The 20,318-nt window shown below is 43.9% G+C and overlaps 1 protein-coding gene across 1 annotated transcript in view; it reads right to left on the bottom strand.

Annotated features, from left to right (window-relative positions):
• Nucleotides 1-12,975, bottom strand: part of NR3C2 (nuclear receptor subfamily 3 group C member 2) — a 419,058-nt gene extending 406,083 nt beyond the window's left edge. Inside the window, exon 1 of the mRNA XM_052654629.1 lies at nt 11,213-12,975. Within this exon, the coding sequence (XP_052510589.1) occupies nt 11,213-12,975 (1,763 nt within the window). The remainder of the gene's footprint in view (nt 1-11,212) is intronic.
• Between the last annotated feature and the right edge of the window lie 7,343 nt (nt 12,976-20,318).

Genomic DNA, 20,318 nt, shown 5'->3' with positions numbered 1-20,318 from the left:
AAGAAAGAACCAACAATTAAAATGCTGTATAAAGTATGACCCCATTTATATGACAATCTAGAAAAAAATGAACTACAGAGAGGGGCTACATATAAAAATGGCCAGTAGGGCTTGACAGTAAGGAGAGGGCCTGGGCTTTGAGGGGGCAACACAAGGGAATTTCGGAGGGTGATAGAACTATTTTGTATCTTGAGTGGGCGGCGGTTACATGATTCTACATTTGGCATAACTCAAAGAACTGTACACCCAAAAGAGACAATTTTACTGTTCATAAATTAAAGTTAAATAAATGACCTCATAAAGAAGACTAAGAATGTCACCAGAGAGCCTGGAATACATCCTTACCAACTCCTCTATGATGCCGAGATTAGAAAAAATAAGAACAGCATCTGTTGATTATTTTCTGAAAGTCCTTAAAAATATGCTGAGAGAGGTCACAAGAATTTTTGCTAAACCCGGCAGAACTCACTGTTATGTAACAATAATCGTATCCAATCACCCACACTCATCTTGTCACCCCATGCCCCTCTGCTAATCAAGGCATTCAGTCCAGTCCATCGGGGTTTACCGAGCATCCACAGCACCCCTGGCCCTGGTGCAGGTACGGAAAAAGTGAAAGTCGCTCAGTCGCGTCCGACTTTTTGAGACCCCATGGACTATGCAGTCCATGGAATTCTCCAAGCCAGGATACTGGGTAGCTGTTCCCTTCTGGATCAAACCCAGGTCTCCTGCTTTGCAGGCGGGTTCTTTACCAGCTCAGCCACAAGGGAAGCCCAAGCATACTGGAGTGGGTAGCCTATTCCTTCTCCAGCAGATCTTCCTGACCCAGGAATCAAATCAAGGTCTCGTGCCCTGCAGGCAAATTCCTTGCCAACTGGGCTATCAGGAAATCCCAAGTGTGGCAAAGGTATTAGTAAAACAGAGCAGCTAAGGAAGGTCCCTGCTTGCAGGAAGCTGCCATTCTACTTAGAGAAGTGAAATAAATACAGATAATTTCTGAAAGGTGTGTGTTCTGAAGACAACAAAACAGAGTGAGGAAGGAAGCAGGGCTTACCACTTTAAACAGAGTGGTCAGGGAGGGCCTCTTGGAGAGGGTGACATTTGAGCTATTACCTTCTCCAGGGAATCTTTCCAACCCAGGGACCGAAACCGGGTCTTCTGCACTGCTGGCAGATTCCTTACTGTCTAAGCCACCAGAGAAGCCCCTCAGTGACAAGAGAGGGCAGCAAACCCAAATCTGGAGGCAGAGCCTTCTTGCCAGAGGGCCAGTGAGCAGAGGCCCCCAGACGAAAGGGGCTTGGGTGACTGAGCTCCCAGAAAGGTCAGTGTGGGAGATGAGCACGGAGGAAGCATCTTACATCAGGCTGTCAGGGGCCTGGTACCTCAGTGCTTTGCAGACCCTGAGTTAGTCTACTTCAGGCTGCTTCTAGTGAGATGGGGCCTGAGGGCTATACATCTGCCACCCAATCTGATCTATGTAAATGGCAGATAGCCTATTTCTCCCAGACATGTAGTTTTCGTCTTCTCTAGCTCAAGGGTTTGTTTCTTCATCCTCCTTAGCTCTGCAGCCTTAGGCGGATCATGTTTACAAGCTGAGTCTCAGTTTGTAGGTCTGTAAAATGGTGACACCAGATACTATCAACAGCCTCCACCTATCAGTTCAAGCTGGCAGTTAAAATCTGACTCCCTGGCTAACCGTAGTCTCATTCCTATCCTCACCTTCTCTCCAGGACATGGCCCCCATCAAGCACCTTCCCTCCCTCTGACGTTTTCAACCTCAATCTCAGCACAGGTCCACAGCCCACTTCAGACCTTACCTGTCCAGCAAACCCTTATCCTGATCCTTCTGTTTCTTCATGCCACCAACTCTCCCCTCGACCCCTCTGCCTCCACCACCGGAAAGACGCTTCCCAAGAGTGAGCACTGTCCCCTCGCCTCCAGGCTTCTCCTCTTCATCCCTAACTGACTCCTCAGCCAATCAGTCTGAGTCCCAGTCCTGCCTTTCTATAGAATTCCTTTCTGAAAACCCACCAGCCCCAACTACTCAGCCTAATCCCTGGTCATCTCCACCCTCTCTCTGGGCTTTGAAACACCATCTCCCACTGGAAGGAAAGCTGTTACTAACTGCTTTGAATAAGACTGCAAGAGGCATGCAATCTCTCTGGGCCTTAGCTTCATTATTTGTGCCGGTAGAGGGTAGATTAGAGACAGCCTTGGGTCCCTTCTAATTTGGAAATTCTGCGCTGCCATGATTCCTCCTTTTGGTATCCACAATGCAGCACCTGATTATCAAAACAACGCCCATGGCCTTTAGTAGCATCTGTTGCTCATCTCCTCCACGGCGTTCGATTCCTCCGAACTCCTAGCAAAGGCACCTCACACTAGACTGAGTCGTGTACACCTTTGCTCCTTGGATCGCACCAACGCTGCCCCTCAATGGCCATGTCTGTAAGGAGGCCTTGCACACCCCCATACCAGCATTTCCACCTCTGCAAAGAACTCCCCCAGTTAGAGGTGGTCTGGAACATAAAACTCAGGTAACCAAGATAAATTCATCACTTCTCGACCTCTCCATTTCTCTTTAACTGCTCATCATCCTCCACGATGGTCAAGCTCATAACCTGCGAGTTTTCACTGATTTTCCACAAATCCTTCCCCTTGTACTCAAATATCAACTCCTTTACTGAAAGTGTGTGTTAGTTGCTCAGTCGTCTCTGACTCTTTGGGACCCCATGGACTGTAGCCTTCCAGGATCCCCTGTCCATGGAATTCTCCTGGAATGGGTTGCAATGCCCTCCTCCAAGGAATCTTCCCGACCCAAGAATCGAACCCGGTATCCCACCCTGCAGGCAGATTCTCTAACGTCTGAGCCACCAGGGAAGCCTCAACTCCTCTACTATCCATCCTTAATGATTTAGTTCTAATGTCATTCGGCCATACGTAGCACAGCAGAAACCTACAGTGTGGGGGTAGGGGCCCATGGCGGGGCAGCAAGCCCCAGGCAGAGAGTCAGAGTCCCAGCAGGAAGGGGGAAACCCCATGCTCCCTGGTCCAGTGCAGGGCCTCGGAACTCAAGGAGTGTGAGGACATCCCAGTAGGGGGAGTCAAGGCCCGAGTTTAGATGAAGGGCATCCAGGGAGGGCGGAGGGGGTGTGGCCCTGTGACCTTGAACGTGGAGTTAGGCTCCAGTCACAGACAGGAAGGTGTCTATGGGCATGAGGGAATTCCCTGACGAAAGGGGGTGACTCCAGGCCTGAGGAAGTAAAAGGACAAGGCGGGCCTAAAGCAAGGTAGCCCTCAGAGAAGTGATGGGGACGTGGCAAAATGGTCACAGAAACCAGCATGGATGAGTTCCCACTGGCGAAATCAGGAACAAACTGAGTATCAAAAATAAGGGCAGTAAGAGGTTATAATTCACGGCGTAAAAGAAAAAACAGTGATGCCCCAAAGCGAAAGCTGCCATTCGTATCTGACTCTTTGTGACCCCATGGACTATACAGTCCATGGAATTCTCCAGGCCAGAATACTGGAGTGGGTAGCCGTTCCCTTCTCCAGGTGATCTTCCCAACCCAGGGATTGAACCTAGGTCTCCCGCATTGCAGGTGGATTCTTTACCAGCTGAGCCACAAGGGAAGCAACAAAAGAAAGTGAAAGTGAAGTCACTTAGTCGCCTCCGACTCTCTGCGACCCTGTGGACTGTAGCCTACCAGGCTCCTCCGTCCAAGGGATTTTCCAGGCAAGAGTACTGGAGTGGGTTGCCATTTCCTTTTCCAGTGGATCTTCCCAACCCAGGGATCGAACCTGGGTCTCCCGCATTGTAGGCAGCCGCTGTACCGTCTCAGCCACCTATGGCTAATTTAATGAATACAAAAATGCAATGAGGATTGGGATGTGTATACGACTTCAAAGTACTGCTCCTCCAAATAGCTCCTAATTGCAAAGGGCAAAGAGTAACTTGACTGCGGGGAAGCCTGTCAGACAACACCTGGATGGAGCGCTGCAGACGGGCAATAAAGGCACAAAGGGAAATGGCTTGGCACGTGGCAAGGAGGAGAATACAGCCTGCTGTCTGTGGTGCTCCTGCCTAGGGGGCAGCACCAGAACAGAAACCTGGGGAAATAAGGACAAACCCAAACCGAGGGACTTTCTCCTCAAGGGCTGGCCTGTCATCCTCTAAAGTCAGCTCATGAAATCTAGAAAAAGACAGGGAGCTGTCCTAGACTGACAGAGACTAGAGTCCTGACAGCTGAACGCACAAAAATTCTGCACCAGGGTCCTTTCACTGCAAAAGATATTATCGGGACAACCGGCAGAGCCAGAAATCAAGATGTCAGTAACTTTTTCATTTTTAAAGTATCTTTATCTGGCTGCATGGGATCTTGAGTTGCGGCATGCGGGATCTAGTTCTCTCACCAGGGATCGAACCTGGGCCCCCTGCACTGGGAGCTTGGAATCTTAGCCACTGACCACCAGGGAAGTCCCCCAGATATCAGTAACTTAATGTTACTTTCTGGTTTCAGTGGCTGTCTTGTGCTTATGTGAGAGACTATCCTTGTTCATCATTCTTTGTAATGGCCTCCCAATTTTTTTCTGTGTCTGCGACTATTTTAAAAAAACGCCAAAAAATCAACTGCTACAAAGTCTTCTATAGTACATCACATATACCCCTTTCTTCCACCAGCTCCGACATCCTCACTTCAGAGATCCCAGTTCCCATCCTCCAGCACTGTTACAATAACTTCTTAACAAGGCTCCTTACGTTCCAATCCACCCTACAACCGCTGCCTAATTAAGGTTTTTCCCAAGTGCACTTCAGCTCAGGCCATCCCCTGCGCCAACATTTCAGTAACTCCTCATTACCTGCCAAATCAAGTACAAACGTCTTCATGTGACTTTCAAGTTCCACGGGCTTCTAGTTCCAACTGAGCTCTTCCAGGCCGTCTTTCCCTGAGTCCCCCATATCACAGCCAGCCATACAGCTGGGCCACACTCAGGGCTTTCTGCCCATCCTGGCTCTGCTCATATCACTCCCTCCACCAGGAAGTGTCCCCCTGGCTCAATCCCGTGCAAATTTCTCAAGACTAATGATAAATACTAAGTCTCATCCTCCCATCTCCCCATTTTCCAAATCTTGCCCAGATCCTTTCCTGTTGGAACACTCAAAGTTGGTTTTGTCCATTACAAGCCTTATTTCATTCTATTTCAGGTTATGGGTTTTTGTATATTTATTTCAACAATTTTTAAGATATTAAGGTGGAAATACACGTCAATGAAAGTACGCATCACTGATAAACTAAGTCTTGGTCACAGCTGTGAATTCAAGGGGCCAGTCATCAGCTCACATCAGTCCCCCTGGGGTATTAACTTTATAAGTATCCATATTACTTTTTGTTTATCCTTTTCCTTCCTTGGACTAGAGTGTTCTATTTCTTGCATAAATAACAATTTCTCCCTATTTTCTACACAGAAATTTTGGCCTTGGCCATACCACTGACAATCGTAAATCCAGAGGTTTCCAGAGTATTAATTAGGTAACATGTTCACATATATATTTACATTTTAACTTCATCATTGCCTTATTATATAAAAAACAACATAAAACTCTTAAAACTGAAAACAAAGCCTATACTTGACAAGTTTAAAACTCAAATTTTTAAAATTTAAGATTAAGACACTATCCATTTAAACGCACTTATATTTCCTGGATACTAATAACCTTTGGAATGCAGTCCACAAAGACATACAATTTAATGACTATATTTAAACGGATTCAAGAAACCAACATTTTTTTTCTCTCAATCTGAATTTAGTAAATGAAAGAAAACAATAAATTACTTAGCAGCAGAGATGAAATTTTATCAGTTGTATGAAAGTACAGCAACAGTTGAAAGTCTGGGAAGGCAAGCCTTATTTTGGAGAAAAAAATTAACGATATCAGGGGAAGTGAAGTAACACGCCTAAATTACTGGTGATCAATAGAACATCTGCTCTTACTCTAAACATCACAAGGACAGAAAAGATCAGGCACACCCAGAATTTCAATATTGCGAAAGGAATCAAATCCATAAATGATACATATCTAGGTCCCAGATTCAGCATGTCACTGCTCTGTATGAGAACTGCTTGAAGTTGAATAATTTGAGTTTATTTAACTGAAACCAGGGCTTTTATCTTCACTTTACGTATGAAGTAAACAGTTTTAAAATAACAATACTTTAGATGATAAAAGGTGAACACACTGACATAAATCTAGGATACTTGTGAAAAGCAAAATGTAAGGAAGGACACTGCATCGTGATTTGCTTATTAAAGAGGAATAAGGGGGTTTTCCCCAATAAAATGATCGCTACTTCTACCAGAAATACCATAAATGAATGAAAGTGAATGAATCATCAGAAGAAGCAAGTCTCCCTTTAAACCATTTCTAAAAATGCTATTTAGAACACTAACCTGGAGAAATTCTAAGCACACTAGTAATTTCAAAATCAAAACATTATGAGACAAATAAGAAAAAGAAAGTTTTCATGCTTTCATTTCCAAATGACCTAAGTTATTCTGTAATGGATTTATTATAGAAATAAGCACCAATAATTAATCTCTCCCTTCCAAAACCCACCATTTATCATACTTTGCATTACATGAAGATACTTCTATCTCAATGGTTTATTTACAGAAGTTTACTGACAGACATGGCAAACTGCAACAAACTCCTTGAATTCTGAAGCTTTTAGCTCATTATGGAAGATGGGTATTGAAAAACTTCAGGGATCACTGGGAAAAAGAGAAAACCAACCGGAGGTTATCACTGAATTGTTTCCTTCTATCATGCAAAAAAAAAAAGTGCAGTATATATTAAGATAAATTCCTGATTACGTGTCTTGAAACCTATGAGAACGTGCCCTTTGAAACAGTGAACTTTATATTCGAACGTTTAAGTCAATGTTAGCACTGTGTTATGATGCTATCAAAGTGACCATGACCATCGCCATAAACACCCAGTGTTATGTCAACAGACCAACCCCGTTTCCAAAAGGAATATTGCAAATTTAAAAGAACCAGAAACTCATCATGTAAGTGTCAAGTTTTATGAAAGGAAAAGTTCTGATTTGAAAATAAAACAAAACGGCTTTTCCAAGCACAATGATAGGTCACCCTCACTCATCCTTACTTGTAAATGATAAATGGTAATGATATTTTCCTATCTGAACTACGCTGGAAACTACAGAGCTGAACTGGTGATTAAGATAAACTTGAAACCAGACTAGTAAATATGTGAAGGGATGTTTCTATTTTCATTCTTAACATACACGACTCCAAGGAAACTATACAGACACTCAGAAGTGTGGCTGGCGGTCCTTGGAGAGCTTCTCGGTCAACTTACTTTTTCTCAGATGAAGAAACGGAGGCTAAGAGACGCTGCCACTCACCCAAGCTCACAGCTCCGTCTGTGTCCAAGTGGGCAGGGGACCCTCCATCTGTATGACCAAAGCGGGTCCAGTGCCTACCGCAGAGCTTTATGTCAACTTTCGTCATCATATACTGGGATGGCCAAAACGTTAGTTTGGGTTTTTCCTGTAAGATGGTACAAAAACCAGAACAGACTTTTTGGCCAACCCTATCCTTCCCTGTGTGGCACTCAAGACAACCCGCCTTCTGGAAATTCTGAGAGCTGACTCTGGCCACCACTCTCACAGAACACCCACAGGCTGCAGGAGATACACTCTCTGTGATCACTCACTTCAATCAGCTTGAACAATTCACCTGGATGAGAATCACTGTCCTTGCGTGGACGAGGCACCCCTTCTTCAGCATAACATTCAAGTAAGCTAAGGTAAATGACGTAATATCCTCTTTCTGCGTGAACCACCAAAGTTTTATAGGTTAGACCGATAGTTCTCAATTTCTGAGTCTCAGGATGCCTTTCTACTCTTGGAAATGTGTTGAGGTCAAGATCTTTCGTTTATGTATAATCTATCTACTGATATTTACCTTAGTACCGCTTGAAGTGAGTACTTCTTTTAAATCACTTAAAATAAGTCATCACAACTTAACATAAACATGCATATGTGGAAAAAAAACAAAAACAAAAAAACCAACTTGTGTTTCCCAGAACGGAAAACTTCAGGGAGAAGAGTGGTACTATTTTACATTTTTGCAAGTCTATTCTCTCGCCTAATAGAAGACCACCGGAAGTACCTTGTATCTACTTCGGTGGCCAACGTGTGATGATGTGTTTTGGTTCATGGATATGAAGAAAATCTGGCTTTACGCTGGTATGTTGTTGAAAAAAGGAGAAGCATTTTAATGGTCATCTCAGATCAATGGAGATATGACCCTTCAGTACACTGAAAATGGACAGTCAGTGGTTTCTTAAAGTTTAGTTGCCACATGGAATCCGAAACCGTATCAGTGAACTTTTCATGCACTGTTTTAGTAAAACGATTGGTCTATCTTCCATTTTGCATGGCTTGTCTACCAATGCACAATTTTTGAGTTTGTGGCCCTCCTGGATAAAGTCTCAGAAACCCCAAACCATACTTTTGACATTTACTAGAAAACAAGAGTTCAACCTAAAGAATGCTATGAAACTTAGAAGCAGTTACACACTGCCTTGATCCTTTACAATCTTTAATTCATTAATCTGACATTACCTGGAATGGGGTGACATCATCATAAATTATGAAGTAGACAGAAAAGTTGGATTTTGGTCCAAAAAACACAAAACAAGAAGCCAATAATGAAGCTTGGATGAGATTAAATTAAATATTATAAAATGTAGACTAAAATCCAGAAAAAAAGTCTGTATTCCTCTGAGAAGGATCAAAACAAATAGATGTGGATAATATTCACAAGGAAAAGCTGCAGGGAATTAGTAATCTAATCTAATTAGATCAGTAATCTAAAACTTTGAATAATATATTAAAGCTTTGATAGTAAAGTTTGTGGAAAACATTAACTAACAATAGTAGATATGTAAACAAATGAATCCCCTCTAGCTATGTTAACAAGCTTATTAAGAATTTTGGAATGCTCAAGAAAAGACACTAGACAACATCCCAGTTTCCCTCAAAGGCACAGGAGGCTCAAAGTCACTGATTCATAGGAATGTGTAAGGCTATGGGTCCCAAGACCACCAAGAGGGGCATCATGAGTTGAGTCCGGAAATGACAAAACAGTATAAATAGGATACAGAACAAACAGAAGAGAGTTAATGATTTTAGCTAGCATCTGTCTAGTGTTTCTACCAGAAATATCATTATCCAAAGCAACGGTCTTCAAAACTAAAAGAGCATAAATAGAAATGTAGAGTGCCTAGCTATAAAACGGTAGAAATTAATCATAGGAATTTATCAACAACTATTTCCTTACACTTTGTACATTTCTTTAAAAGACTGTATGGAATTTCATCTAATGCACAAAAGAGAACACTAAAAGAAACGGAAACTAAAGGTTATGAACACTCCCATTAAATGCTAAGAGCAACTGCTGAAATGTATATAATACTCTATGATGCATATTGTATTCCAGATGATAGTCAAGGGGCTTCTCATAATTTAACTCATTGTCTTGACTACCCTTGAGATGGGTACTACTGAATTCCCTTTTTATAGATGAGAAGCCTGAAGGCCAGAGAGGTGAAGAGATGTGCATAGGGTCACAAAGCAGTTAAGGGGCAGAGCTGGGGATTTCAACCAGGGTAGCCATGCTCTTAACAACCAGGTTAAACTCCCTCCAACTAACCCACTACAAACATCACTTAATAAAAGTATCTATAGTGTGTGCAAACCATCCTTATCAGAAAGTAAAGCAAAGCACCTGCTGAGCTTGGTTCTGACGAAAGCTATGCCATTTCAGCATTTGTGCAAAGAGTTTAGAATTTAGGAGACAGCAACAGTGTGAATATAGGATTAACCAGTCATGCTACTGAGAACTGTAAGAGCGTGTAAGTCTCCTTTATGGAATGTGTGCTTCCATAAAAGCAAGAGGAGCGAGGTATGAGTCAATGAAGAGGAAAAGAAAGCACAAATGAAAAGTTTTTGCTTTTGCTTCAGTAAAAAACAAAAGGAGAAAACACAGAATGCACGTCAATCTTACGTTTTGTTGATGGGAAAAGACATTTTCACCACCAAACAAGTTTTTAAGGAAAATAGCCACATCTTCCTAGAAGCCTCTGTGAACTATAACTAGGAAATCTATTCTTTATATGTTCAATAAAGGGATCATTGACCACATCCAGGTAATAAAAACAGTACTGAAGCAAAGTCCAACATAAGTATTCACTGTATTACTTAGAACCACCCTTTACAGTCATATCTGAAACCTCTTCCTTGTTTTTTTCTAAATATATACAATATGCTATCTACAAGAAGGAAAGCCAAGAAGCTATTTTACAGTAAGTAAAGTATGTCTCCTTGCAGATCTTAGAAGTTATAAATATACCAATCTGAAACGGCAGTGACATACTTCACTTCCAAAGAGTAGGAAAGCAAAACGGGCCACTTAGTAATTTTAGATGTGCTGAGTCTTTAAACAGCTCTCCAGAGTTAAGGAAATGATTTATTTGTGCTGAAGACCACAACTTACATACGATTAACCAATCTAGAAAAAGATGAAAAGGGTGGGGAGCTTGTGGGTAACAGATCTGGGGTTTCATTTCACTTTTCACAACCAATGAAGTGATTAATAAAGGAAGCTCAGGGGAAAAAAAAAGACTTATGACCACAAAGAAAACAATTTAAAGCAATGTTAGTGGACCAGTATACAGCAAAAGAAAAGAAAAAAAAAAATCCTAGCACTAGTCTGCTAAAGCATACATAATAGCAAGGCATTAGGAAACAAACCTATCTTAAACACCTACTAGCAGCAATGCAGAAGGGGAAGACTTATGCACAACATGTACACATGCTCCTTCCAAATCGATGGAACCATTTGAGACTCTCAAAATGTCTGGTTTCTTTATAGTGAAAGACAGGGGAGCCTGGAGTGCTGCAGTCCATGGTGTCACAGGGAATCAGATACAACTTAGCGACTCAACAACAATACCTTCCTAACACACCAACAAGCTAAAGGGTGAACACACAGTGACCATGCTGAAAAGGAAACAAACAGGAGACTGAAATGTGTCTGAATTTATCAACAGCAAAGATAACGCTAACCTTCAGCATTTCACACAGCCATGGTTTTTCAAAACTGGAGAAAAAGGCCAACTTACCTTGATACGTTTTCTGGAATGTATTCTAGGACCGGATATCCATCACTTCTTCTCGACGACAGGTCACTGTGTGATTTCCACGACTCCACCAAGGTATTGACAGGAGGGAAGGAACTCAGGTGTTGGAAAGATTGGTCTCTAGCTGATCGTGATAAAGATATTGTACCTTGAGCACCAATCCTATAGTGAAAGGACTGTCCACCTGAATTCACGCCAACGATGGCAGATGGGGGGATGCTGGCCTCTGGGTAGAAGCTCCCATCATCCGGTTCTTGTTTTATCCCCATGGGGAACCCGCTGCCTTCACAGTTACCATCAAAGCCCGGCACAGGTGGTCCTAAAATTCCTGATAGAGAATAATAGTCTTTATCATCCATAAAGGAAAAGTATGAGCCATCCATGAACGGAAAGGGGTTGATTGCTGGATTCCCTTTAAAAGAGGTGCCAGAACATGAATGCTTGGTTGACTCTTGTTTTATTGGTACTGAGAAGGGGGAATCAGAATTTATTTTGCTGTTTCCTCCTAGACACGAGCTGCTGAAAGCTCCGTCTGGCTCCGGCTTTATGTACTGGACGATGTTAAGCTGGCCAGCCACACCATGGGAGATGGCGTTCTCTGTCTCCTCAGTCTTAGGAAAGGGGACCTCTTGAGCACCTTTCTCCTGGGTGTCTGGACTGGGAACCACATCTCGGGCTGCGCTGGACCCCACTGGGGTGCCCGAAGCAGTGTAGCTGAAGGCGGTGCTTCCAGGGCTACAGATAGACCCCACAGTACTAGCGGCTGGGCTAGACAGCGTGGATCTGTTGTTTGTGTTGGAAGGGCTGGAAACGGAGCACCTTGAGTTGTTGATGTTTGCAGGGCTGGATACGCAGGATCGCAGAGTGACGTTATTAGGACTGGAGACCGGAGACTTCACGCTGCAGTGACTCGGGGGGCTGGAAATCGGGGATTTCATGCTACTCAATGGACTGGAGAGAGGTGAGCCCACGTTGCTGGCATGCGCTGGGCTGTGTGACCTGGAGCCCCGCGTCTCCACATTGGGGGAGCATGGCAGAGGGGTGCCCTGGGCGATGGGGCTGTGCACTGGGAAACTGCCCAAGCTGGCTGAAGTGGAGGACACACAGCTGATGCTGGCGGGGCTGCAACCCGAGGATGACAGGGTCAGAGGGCTGCAAACTGCCGGGCCCTTCTCGTGCCCTAGGATGGGGCTCTTCACCACATTGCGCATGACCCCGCCATTAACAGAGCCCCCAGAGTCGGGCAGGAAGGACCGCAAGTGCCTGCTCGCACCCCCCAGCGTGGAAGGACGGTGGCCGTTCTCTTTGTAAAATTTCACAAGCTGTTCGACGTTTTGATACATCTTTGCTGGACTGCCGCTTCCCTGTGGGTTCTGCTGATCATAGGCGTAGTCGGCCTCTCTCACGGAATCCATGTACAAGCCCATAGACTCGGCCACCGTGGCCGAAAGTTCCTTTGATTCCAGCTCGGTTTTTATATCAGATGGTAAAATCCCGGACCGGCTGCTGTCTTGCTGGAGGCAAGGGAGTAGTTCGTGTTTTTCTTTGCTGCTTCCTTGAGTACTGCTGTTTGGAATAGCACCGGAGATGCAGCGTACGTCGACGATCTCCATGTAGTTACTCTCATCTGGCTGCTCCGTGGGTCCGGGTCCCAGGGCAGGACGCTCTGCAGGCTGAGAAACTTGACCCCACCGTCTTTCCATTTCTAGACCTTCAGGGAGACTGTGGTAGCCTTTGGTCTCCATAGCTAACATAAAAATTTATATTAAAAAAACGAATTAGAGTCGTGGATAGCACAGTTACTCTAAAAGACATTCTGAAATTGTACTGACTGAGCTATAAGTACATATACTACTGATGATAAGCAATACTTCCAGCTATACTCAAGTTATTACCTTTTTAGGTGCTGATACAACAGAGGCCTGACTATAATTTGTCCAGAAGCCAGAATATAAGAAGCAATAAAACTATTTTCCATCTAAATAAAAGCAACATCTTTGCTATAATAGAGCAAGCAATGAAACTATTTTGCATCTGAGTAACATCTTTACTATACTACAGCCTTCGGAGTTTGGAGGAAATTCTACATATAAAACATCTTTGCTATAATACAGCCTGTAGAGTTTACAAAGAATATTTACAAATGTTAACTTATTTAATATGCAAAGTAATCCTGGGGACTCCTGATGCATCCAAAGAGGAAACTGAGGGTTTAACCAAGTGGGCGACTTGCCCAAGGTCAAAGACACAGTAAGTGACAGTCAGGTTTAAAACTAAATCTAATGCCAAAGTCTTTGGAGTCTTTCCAGCATATGGAAGCTGCTTTTCATAGCTAATATGTGACTTGATTAAAAAACAATGAGGAAATGTAAGTAATGTTACCATTTCCCAATGTAAAGTCATCCCGTGAATGATCACAGGCAAGATAACTTGAGGACTATTTTCAAAACAGTAAGATTTTCATAAAATAGATTTTGGTGGAGATAATTTAATGTCAATTCTGAACAGTGAAGGGTCATATATCCTGATTAATTAAGCTCATCCATAACTCAGAGGCTGAACGACAAGCTGAGAATGTCAGGATTCTAGTCTGTATTTCAGTCCTGGCAAGGACTCTGACATGCGGCCTGACCTAGCGGCAGCTCTGCTGAAAAGACTCCAGACTGCCAGTTTCATGCTCCACAGTTAATGGAGGAAGTTTGAGATGGGTCCTGACAATTTATGTGTTCATTCATTCAACAAATACTCACCAAGTGTGTGTTGTATCCTGGGCCTACAACTAGCCACAGAATCTACAGTGATAAACAAAACAGGCTCAATTCCCATCCTCAAGGAGTCCCCAGGATTGTTTTAGATACTATCTTATCTACTGGCTCTCTCTATAAATTTATTCCACAGATAATCATAACAGGCTATATTTATAGAATTCTTATGCCTGATATGGTTCAATGACCTATTACAAGCCTTTCACAGATATTAGTGTACATACCCTTATAAATTACCCTACAAGATTGGCAAAAGTACTGTCCCAAATGATACAGCTGGGAAAACAGAGGCGGAAGCCACACAGCAGAGCTGGAATTTGATCCCAGGTTTCTACACCAAGGTCTCTCAACCATGGCCCTACTGGGGGCCTGATAATGCTTTGTTGAGATCTCTCCTGCGCATTGTAAGATGTACAGCCATATCCCTGACCCCTACCCACTAGATGCCAGTAGCATTCCTCCTGCCCCGCTGTGACAGCCCCAAATGCCTCCAGACTCGCCAAAAGCCCCTAGGGGCGGGGGGAGGGGGGCCAAAATCACCGCTGGCTTGAGAAGCACCACTCTAAAGAAACATCTCTCAAAGAAAATTAATTCACTCAATAAAATTTCATTTGTGCATTTTCATGCATAGAACTCTTCAAATCTTTAACTATGCATTTTTCAAATCCTTTCAGGTGTATAAACAATCTCTGACCCAAATAAAGGTCCTGACCTAAAAGCTGCAGCTTCTGCAGTGCTGAACACAGATATTACTTTAGACCTCTCAGTCCTTTCCCCTCCTCTGCCACTCACGATCGTCAACCACCCTACCTTCTTCTCATTAAAAAGAGACTAGAAAGACTTTTTGCTCCAGAAATTACATTAACATGGAAAAAATAATATAATGACTCTACTAAATAAATTGGCATCAGATATCACAGGGCTCTCTGGCAAAATTTAATGGCCAAATTGTCCGAAGATCATAATTACTTCTTATTTTTCTGTATTCTACACTAGGCTTTTAAGTTCCCAGAAGGAGGAAACTTTATCAACTTTACCACTGCATCCCAAGATGACAGCATAGTGCAAATAAAAAAATGTTAAACTATTATAAAATAATCAATACCCAGTAATTTGTGAACATTAAAATCTCCCAATTATGTAGCATGCTTTTGCTTAAAGAACATTATTCTATAAATTCCTAATCACAAAACAGTAGAAAGTAAGCCAAGTTATGAAGTTTGAGAAGGTAATCTGATAATTCCAGCAGGAAAAATTAGTGTGGATGAAAGCCAAGAACTGACTATAGTGAAATGGGACCAAAACAGCTAATACTGGCCTTTTGTACCTTACTGAAAAACCATTTAGTAATAGCCATGGGTTGAAAAATACTAGTAAATATGTGCTGCTTCTACTTCTGAGAATATTCAGCCTTCCCCATACCAAACTGGAACAGTACAGATAGATACTTCAGTCCCAAATTCATCAAACCAAAAGAAATGTGTCTATTCCTGTTTAAAACTGAACACCTTCCATGTATCATCCTCCCACACCCCAATCCTATTCCTAAACCCAGATTCCCTGTCTTGGTGAATTGCACCACCGTCTATTCAAATGCCCAGAAATCACCCCTGCCTTGGCACCCTAACTAAAGGTCCCCACAAATTCACCCCTCCCCACTCCCACACCTACAGTCTCCCAGACAACAGGACCACCTGCCTTGAGTCTGAAGGATCACCATCACCTAGACTTCTCTCCAAAAATTCTTTCTCTAAACTGTCTTTAGGAAAGGGTGATCACTCACTGCCTGTTTTGAAGCTTCACGGTGGGAATTCACATGCTAAAACTCTCGAAAGTTCTAAGGTACAGAAACCCATTTCCTTTTTAATTCAGAGTTCCCTAAATAATTTGGCCACCGCACCTTCTTTTTTTTCCACGCAACATCTACTAATATGCTGAGGGACACTTTTCATCACTGTGCCTCAAGCCAGGAGCCGTGTCTTAGATACATAAGGCTATATGAAGATTTGAAGAGAACCTTTACGTGAGTGCGGATAGGCAAGAACCATCTTAAAGCACTCTACAAGGAAGTACCTTATCAGCTAACATCATGCAGCTGATCACAACTTTCCAAGTTCTGTTTGGCTAGCCTTGAACTCTCTTGACAATAACACGAACCAGCCTGCATTTCACCACATTATTGACAAGGCTATCATTAGAGAATTTGCAAAGGCTTTGCTGAAATCTACATTAGCTTTAAGACATTTTGATGTGTCAACCTAATACACCCCTCAACAAAGAATATAAAGGCTGGCAACCAACAAGAAAGAATGGAAGATATCTAGCACCTGCATGGCTTCCACTGGAAATATTTTTAAGGATCAGGCTTTTGAAAATATATGATTATTGAAATATTTTATGCTGAATTCTCCCTATTATCTTTTCCTTTCTTTTTTTTAAATGTATTTATTTTTAATTAAAAGATAAGTGCTTTACAATATTGTGTTGGTTTCTGCCATACATCAACATGAACCAGCCATAAGTATACATATATCCCCTCCCTTCTGAACCTCCCTCCCACCTCCCAACCCTCTAGGTTGCCACAAGAGCCCTGGTTTGAGTTCACTAAGTCACATAGCAAATTCCCACTATGTTACATATGGTAATATGTAAGTTTCCATGCTATTCTGTCCAATATTATCTTAATTGATCTTCTCTATAAAACAAATGGATCAGTTAGGAAGTTATTTCCAGTGTCGTCCAGGAAATCCAGGTTGTCTTTTTGAAACTGGCATAAGGTCCATGGCTTGAGCAGATTTTCAGTCAATCACTAGTGAACACTGAAAATATTAATTGATGAATATGATCCTCATAGAACTTAATATCCAGAGGGTAAAGGTAAACTTTTTGTTACTAAAGTGTAAGATTAAACAGATACTGATATACAAATCTACTTATGTAAAATCAGGCTTGTCTCCCTTAAAATGGAAACTATAACAGATACTCCCCTTCGGGCAAAGACAAAAAACACGATGGTCCTTTAATTTTCAGGCAAATGCCTCCCCTCTTAAAATAAAGGAATTTTCACACAGGGAAAGTAAGGAAAAATATTGACAGTTCTATCTTGTCATAAATATGCTCTTAAACATTATTCTTGCAAAGGGAAAACCTGACTTTAAATTTTTATATTTTACAGACTCTGTTAAATTGCTGTTTCCCATAAGGAAGTAGTTTTTTTTGTTTGTTTCAGGAATATTAACAAAGAATCTTGCAAATTTATATATTTTATCCGAAAACAGTTTCACTTTTACAACCTCCCAAACACAGTTCCATTTTAAATGCATCATTTTCTATAGTTATCTGACCCTAATATTACATCCTCAAGACAGAACCTTAATAATTTTATAATTTGTATTGGTTGCATAGTTGTAAAAGTTCACTGTAACTCTTTTCCTGTCATCCCTATTACTTAACTATAACCATGTTCCTTGTTTTAACAGATGAGATAAATGATAGAAATCAGCCCAAGGTCACCTAAGAGAGCCAGAGAACCAGTTAGAACTGAACACACCTGATTTCTATTCACTCACCTAATTCACTGAGCCACCTGATCGTTCCAAAAGCCCCAAACTAAACTATGTCTCCCTTAAAGGAAAAAGCTCCCCTTTTATTATTTTAAAAAACTTCTTTCCTCAAGCATTTCCATGATAGCCTGTCATGAAATCAAATCTAAAATGAAAACTTTCCAGAACTTCACAGATGGAGAATGCTGTTAGCATTACTATGTAAGTATCATCAATAACAGCACCTAGAGAAATGCCAATTCAAATATTAAAATGCAATTTACTGCCTTTGAAATTCAGTGGTTTCCAAACTTGTCTGGTATCAAAGTTTTCCTAACTTCTATGCTATAACAAATAATTAAACCTTTTGGTGCCGTAAACCATTACGATTTAAACCTGGTCTTCTAAAATTCATTAGGAAGAGCTGTGCACCTAAATTCAGTAGCAGGGCACGGATGTCACCGAAAGAAGCTTCATCCTTTCTCTCCTGCTTTTAGAATTCGAACTGATGCCACAGCAAGCATAATCTCTTTCAGGAGTTTCGTGAATCCTAAGGCACGGGAAATGCACGAATTTCCAGAGCCCCTTTCCTACAGAATCTGTCGGGATTTGTATCTCCTTCAATTGCCCTTTTTCCGCTACACCTCTGGCTGAGATTTGGGTGCTTCCGCAATTTATAAAGGAAAGAAATATTATTCAAACGTTCTTTAAAAATTGTAGAAGAAAAACGACCCGAAATTCATCTTTGGGGAAAGGGAAGGGTGATAGACCTCCCACTGCCAAAGGCGGTAGAAAGCTGCTCGTTAGAGGGCATTTATCCAAAGTGGCCAAACTTTCCCAAAATAGTCCTCTGGCGGCCAAAGGGGGGGAAAGTGGAAAACCAAAACAAAACAACAAGCACACAGCACCCTACTGACAGTGCCTCCGGATTACGCAGCCACTTCTCCCTGCAAAGTGCACGCTCCCGCGCCGCGGCCACACGCAGAGCCGGGCAAGCGGCGCCCAGCCGCGCACCCCTACACACCTGCCTCGGCCGGGGTCCGTCTCTCCGCGTCTACCTGTTGCAGCGCTCGCCAACGCCACGACACCCCTGCTGCGGAGCCCCCCTAAATCCAACCACATCCAGGCCAGCGAGTGCAGCTCTCCCTGCAGCGGGAGAGCCCGAGGCAGCAATGCTCTTGCACCCAGGTGACTGCACGGGTTTCCTCGGAGCAGCCAGAAGTTGGCTTGCGTCTCACCCGTCCAATGACACCCCGGGCGCGGGGGGGGGGGGGGGGTGGAGAGGAGGGGGCAGGGGCAGGGCTAGAGCGGGCGAAGCTGGGAGGGAGAGAGAAGGAGAGGGCGGGCGAAAGCCCGGAGGGGGAGTGGGCCAGCTTCAGGGCCGGCCCTTTTAAAAGCGGGTCACATGTCCAGATAAAAAGTTCAGGTTGCTATCCCGCCCCCTTGGGCCCTTTCCATTGGCCCGGGGGGAAGCAAGGCTCCACGCTGCACGGGTCAGGCGGGCTTCTCATTGGACAATACGGGCTGTCAGTCACCAGGAGGACGACATGACTGATACAAAGTTGCTGCGACACAGCCTGGACTCGGCAGCTCCCTTAAAGCCGCAGAAGCGGAGGCTGCTCCGGGTGCAGGGCAGCGGCTACGCCACTAGGTACTCACGACTCGCTGCCCCCCACGCCCCTCGCTCCACTACCCCAAACTGGCCCACGCCCACCTGGCTCTCCTCCTGGCCTACCCCAGAATGTCTGGAAAGACGCGAAAAGTCTGGGGACGCTGAAGAAGTCGGTTTTTAGAAAGCCAGTCAAGGTGTCCTCCCTGATGCTCTCCACCTGCAGCGCCAGGTGAGCGGCAGCCCTAGCCCAGGCACCGCCCACAGCGTCCGTGCGCAGGGAGGGACCCTCAGTGGGCTTCTCCCGACCCCGGAGGTTCGTTCCCCGCCCCAGTAGTCAGTCTGCAGAGTTACCTCTCAACGCAGCAGCCGCAGCGTCCGCTGCCAGCAAGCAGGAGGATCACGTTCCCACTCGATTTGAATTTCCTTGTTTTAACCGTGCGCGGAAAGCGAGTGATTTCAGTGCAGCCAAAGCCCTTTAAACACGGCGTCTCTCCCACCCTCCTCCCCATCCCTCCACCTCTGGGGTCAAGAGCTGCAGCACTCCTTCCTTATAATTTTGTGGCTGTATTTATTGCTTTCGTATTGGGTTTTTCCAGTAGTTCAATTTGAAAGAAAGCTGACCATCCAGGATAGCCACTTTTTAATAATGGGTGGGAGGGGTGCACATCATTGGGAGAAACAAACAGGAGCGGGGAAGGAAACAAAACTGTTTTCTAAGGATCAAGCGTCTGCAAGAAGAAATTTCGGTTTCCCTCCAGCCGCCTCCACCTCGACTCTCCTCCCGCCCACCCCAAGGCTGTAGTTACTAAGCAAAAGGATGGGCTTCTTAACTTTGATTTCTAAGGACTTTGAGGCTCGGAGTATGAGGCTCCGTTTTATATTCCTGGCTGGTCCAGAGTCAGCACCGGTGACGTACACACCTAAATCTGGTCCCGGGGCCCTTGGCGACCCGCAGCCCGGCGGCGGCAGCTGTGCGTCCTCCCGCCTCACCCGTGCCCCGCACCAGCCAAACTCGGAAGGGGGTTGGGGAGGAAGGGAGTTCACCCTGTGCCCAAAGGCCCCTCCTCTCCTTACAGTTCATTAAGCTTCGGGATTCCAGACCCCGAACCAAGGAAGACTCGAACTCTCAGTCGCTCCAGGTAGGGAACTCCCTGGCCGCGGGAGAGACG

The sequence above is a fragment of the Budorcas taxicolor genome, chromosome 17, assembly GCF_023091745.1.
Source record: "Budorcas taxicolor isolate Tak-1 chromosome 17, Takin1.1, whole genome shotgun sequence".
NCBI lineage: Eukaryota > Metazoa > Chordata > Mammalia > Artiodactyla > Bovidae > Budorcas > Budorcas taxicolor.
The sequence above is the reverse complement of the archived record's forward strand: the minus strand, read 5'-3'. Positions and strand labels throughout refer to the sequence as shown.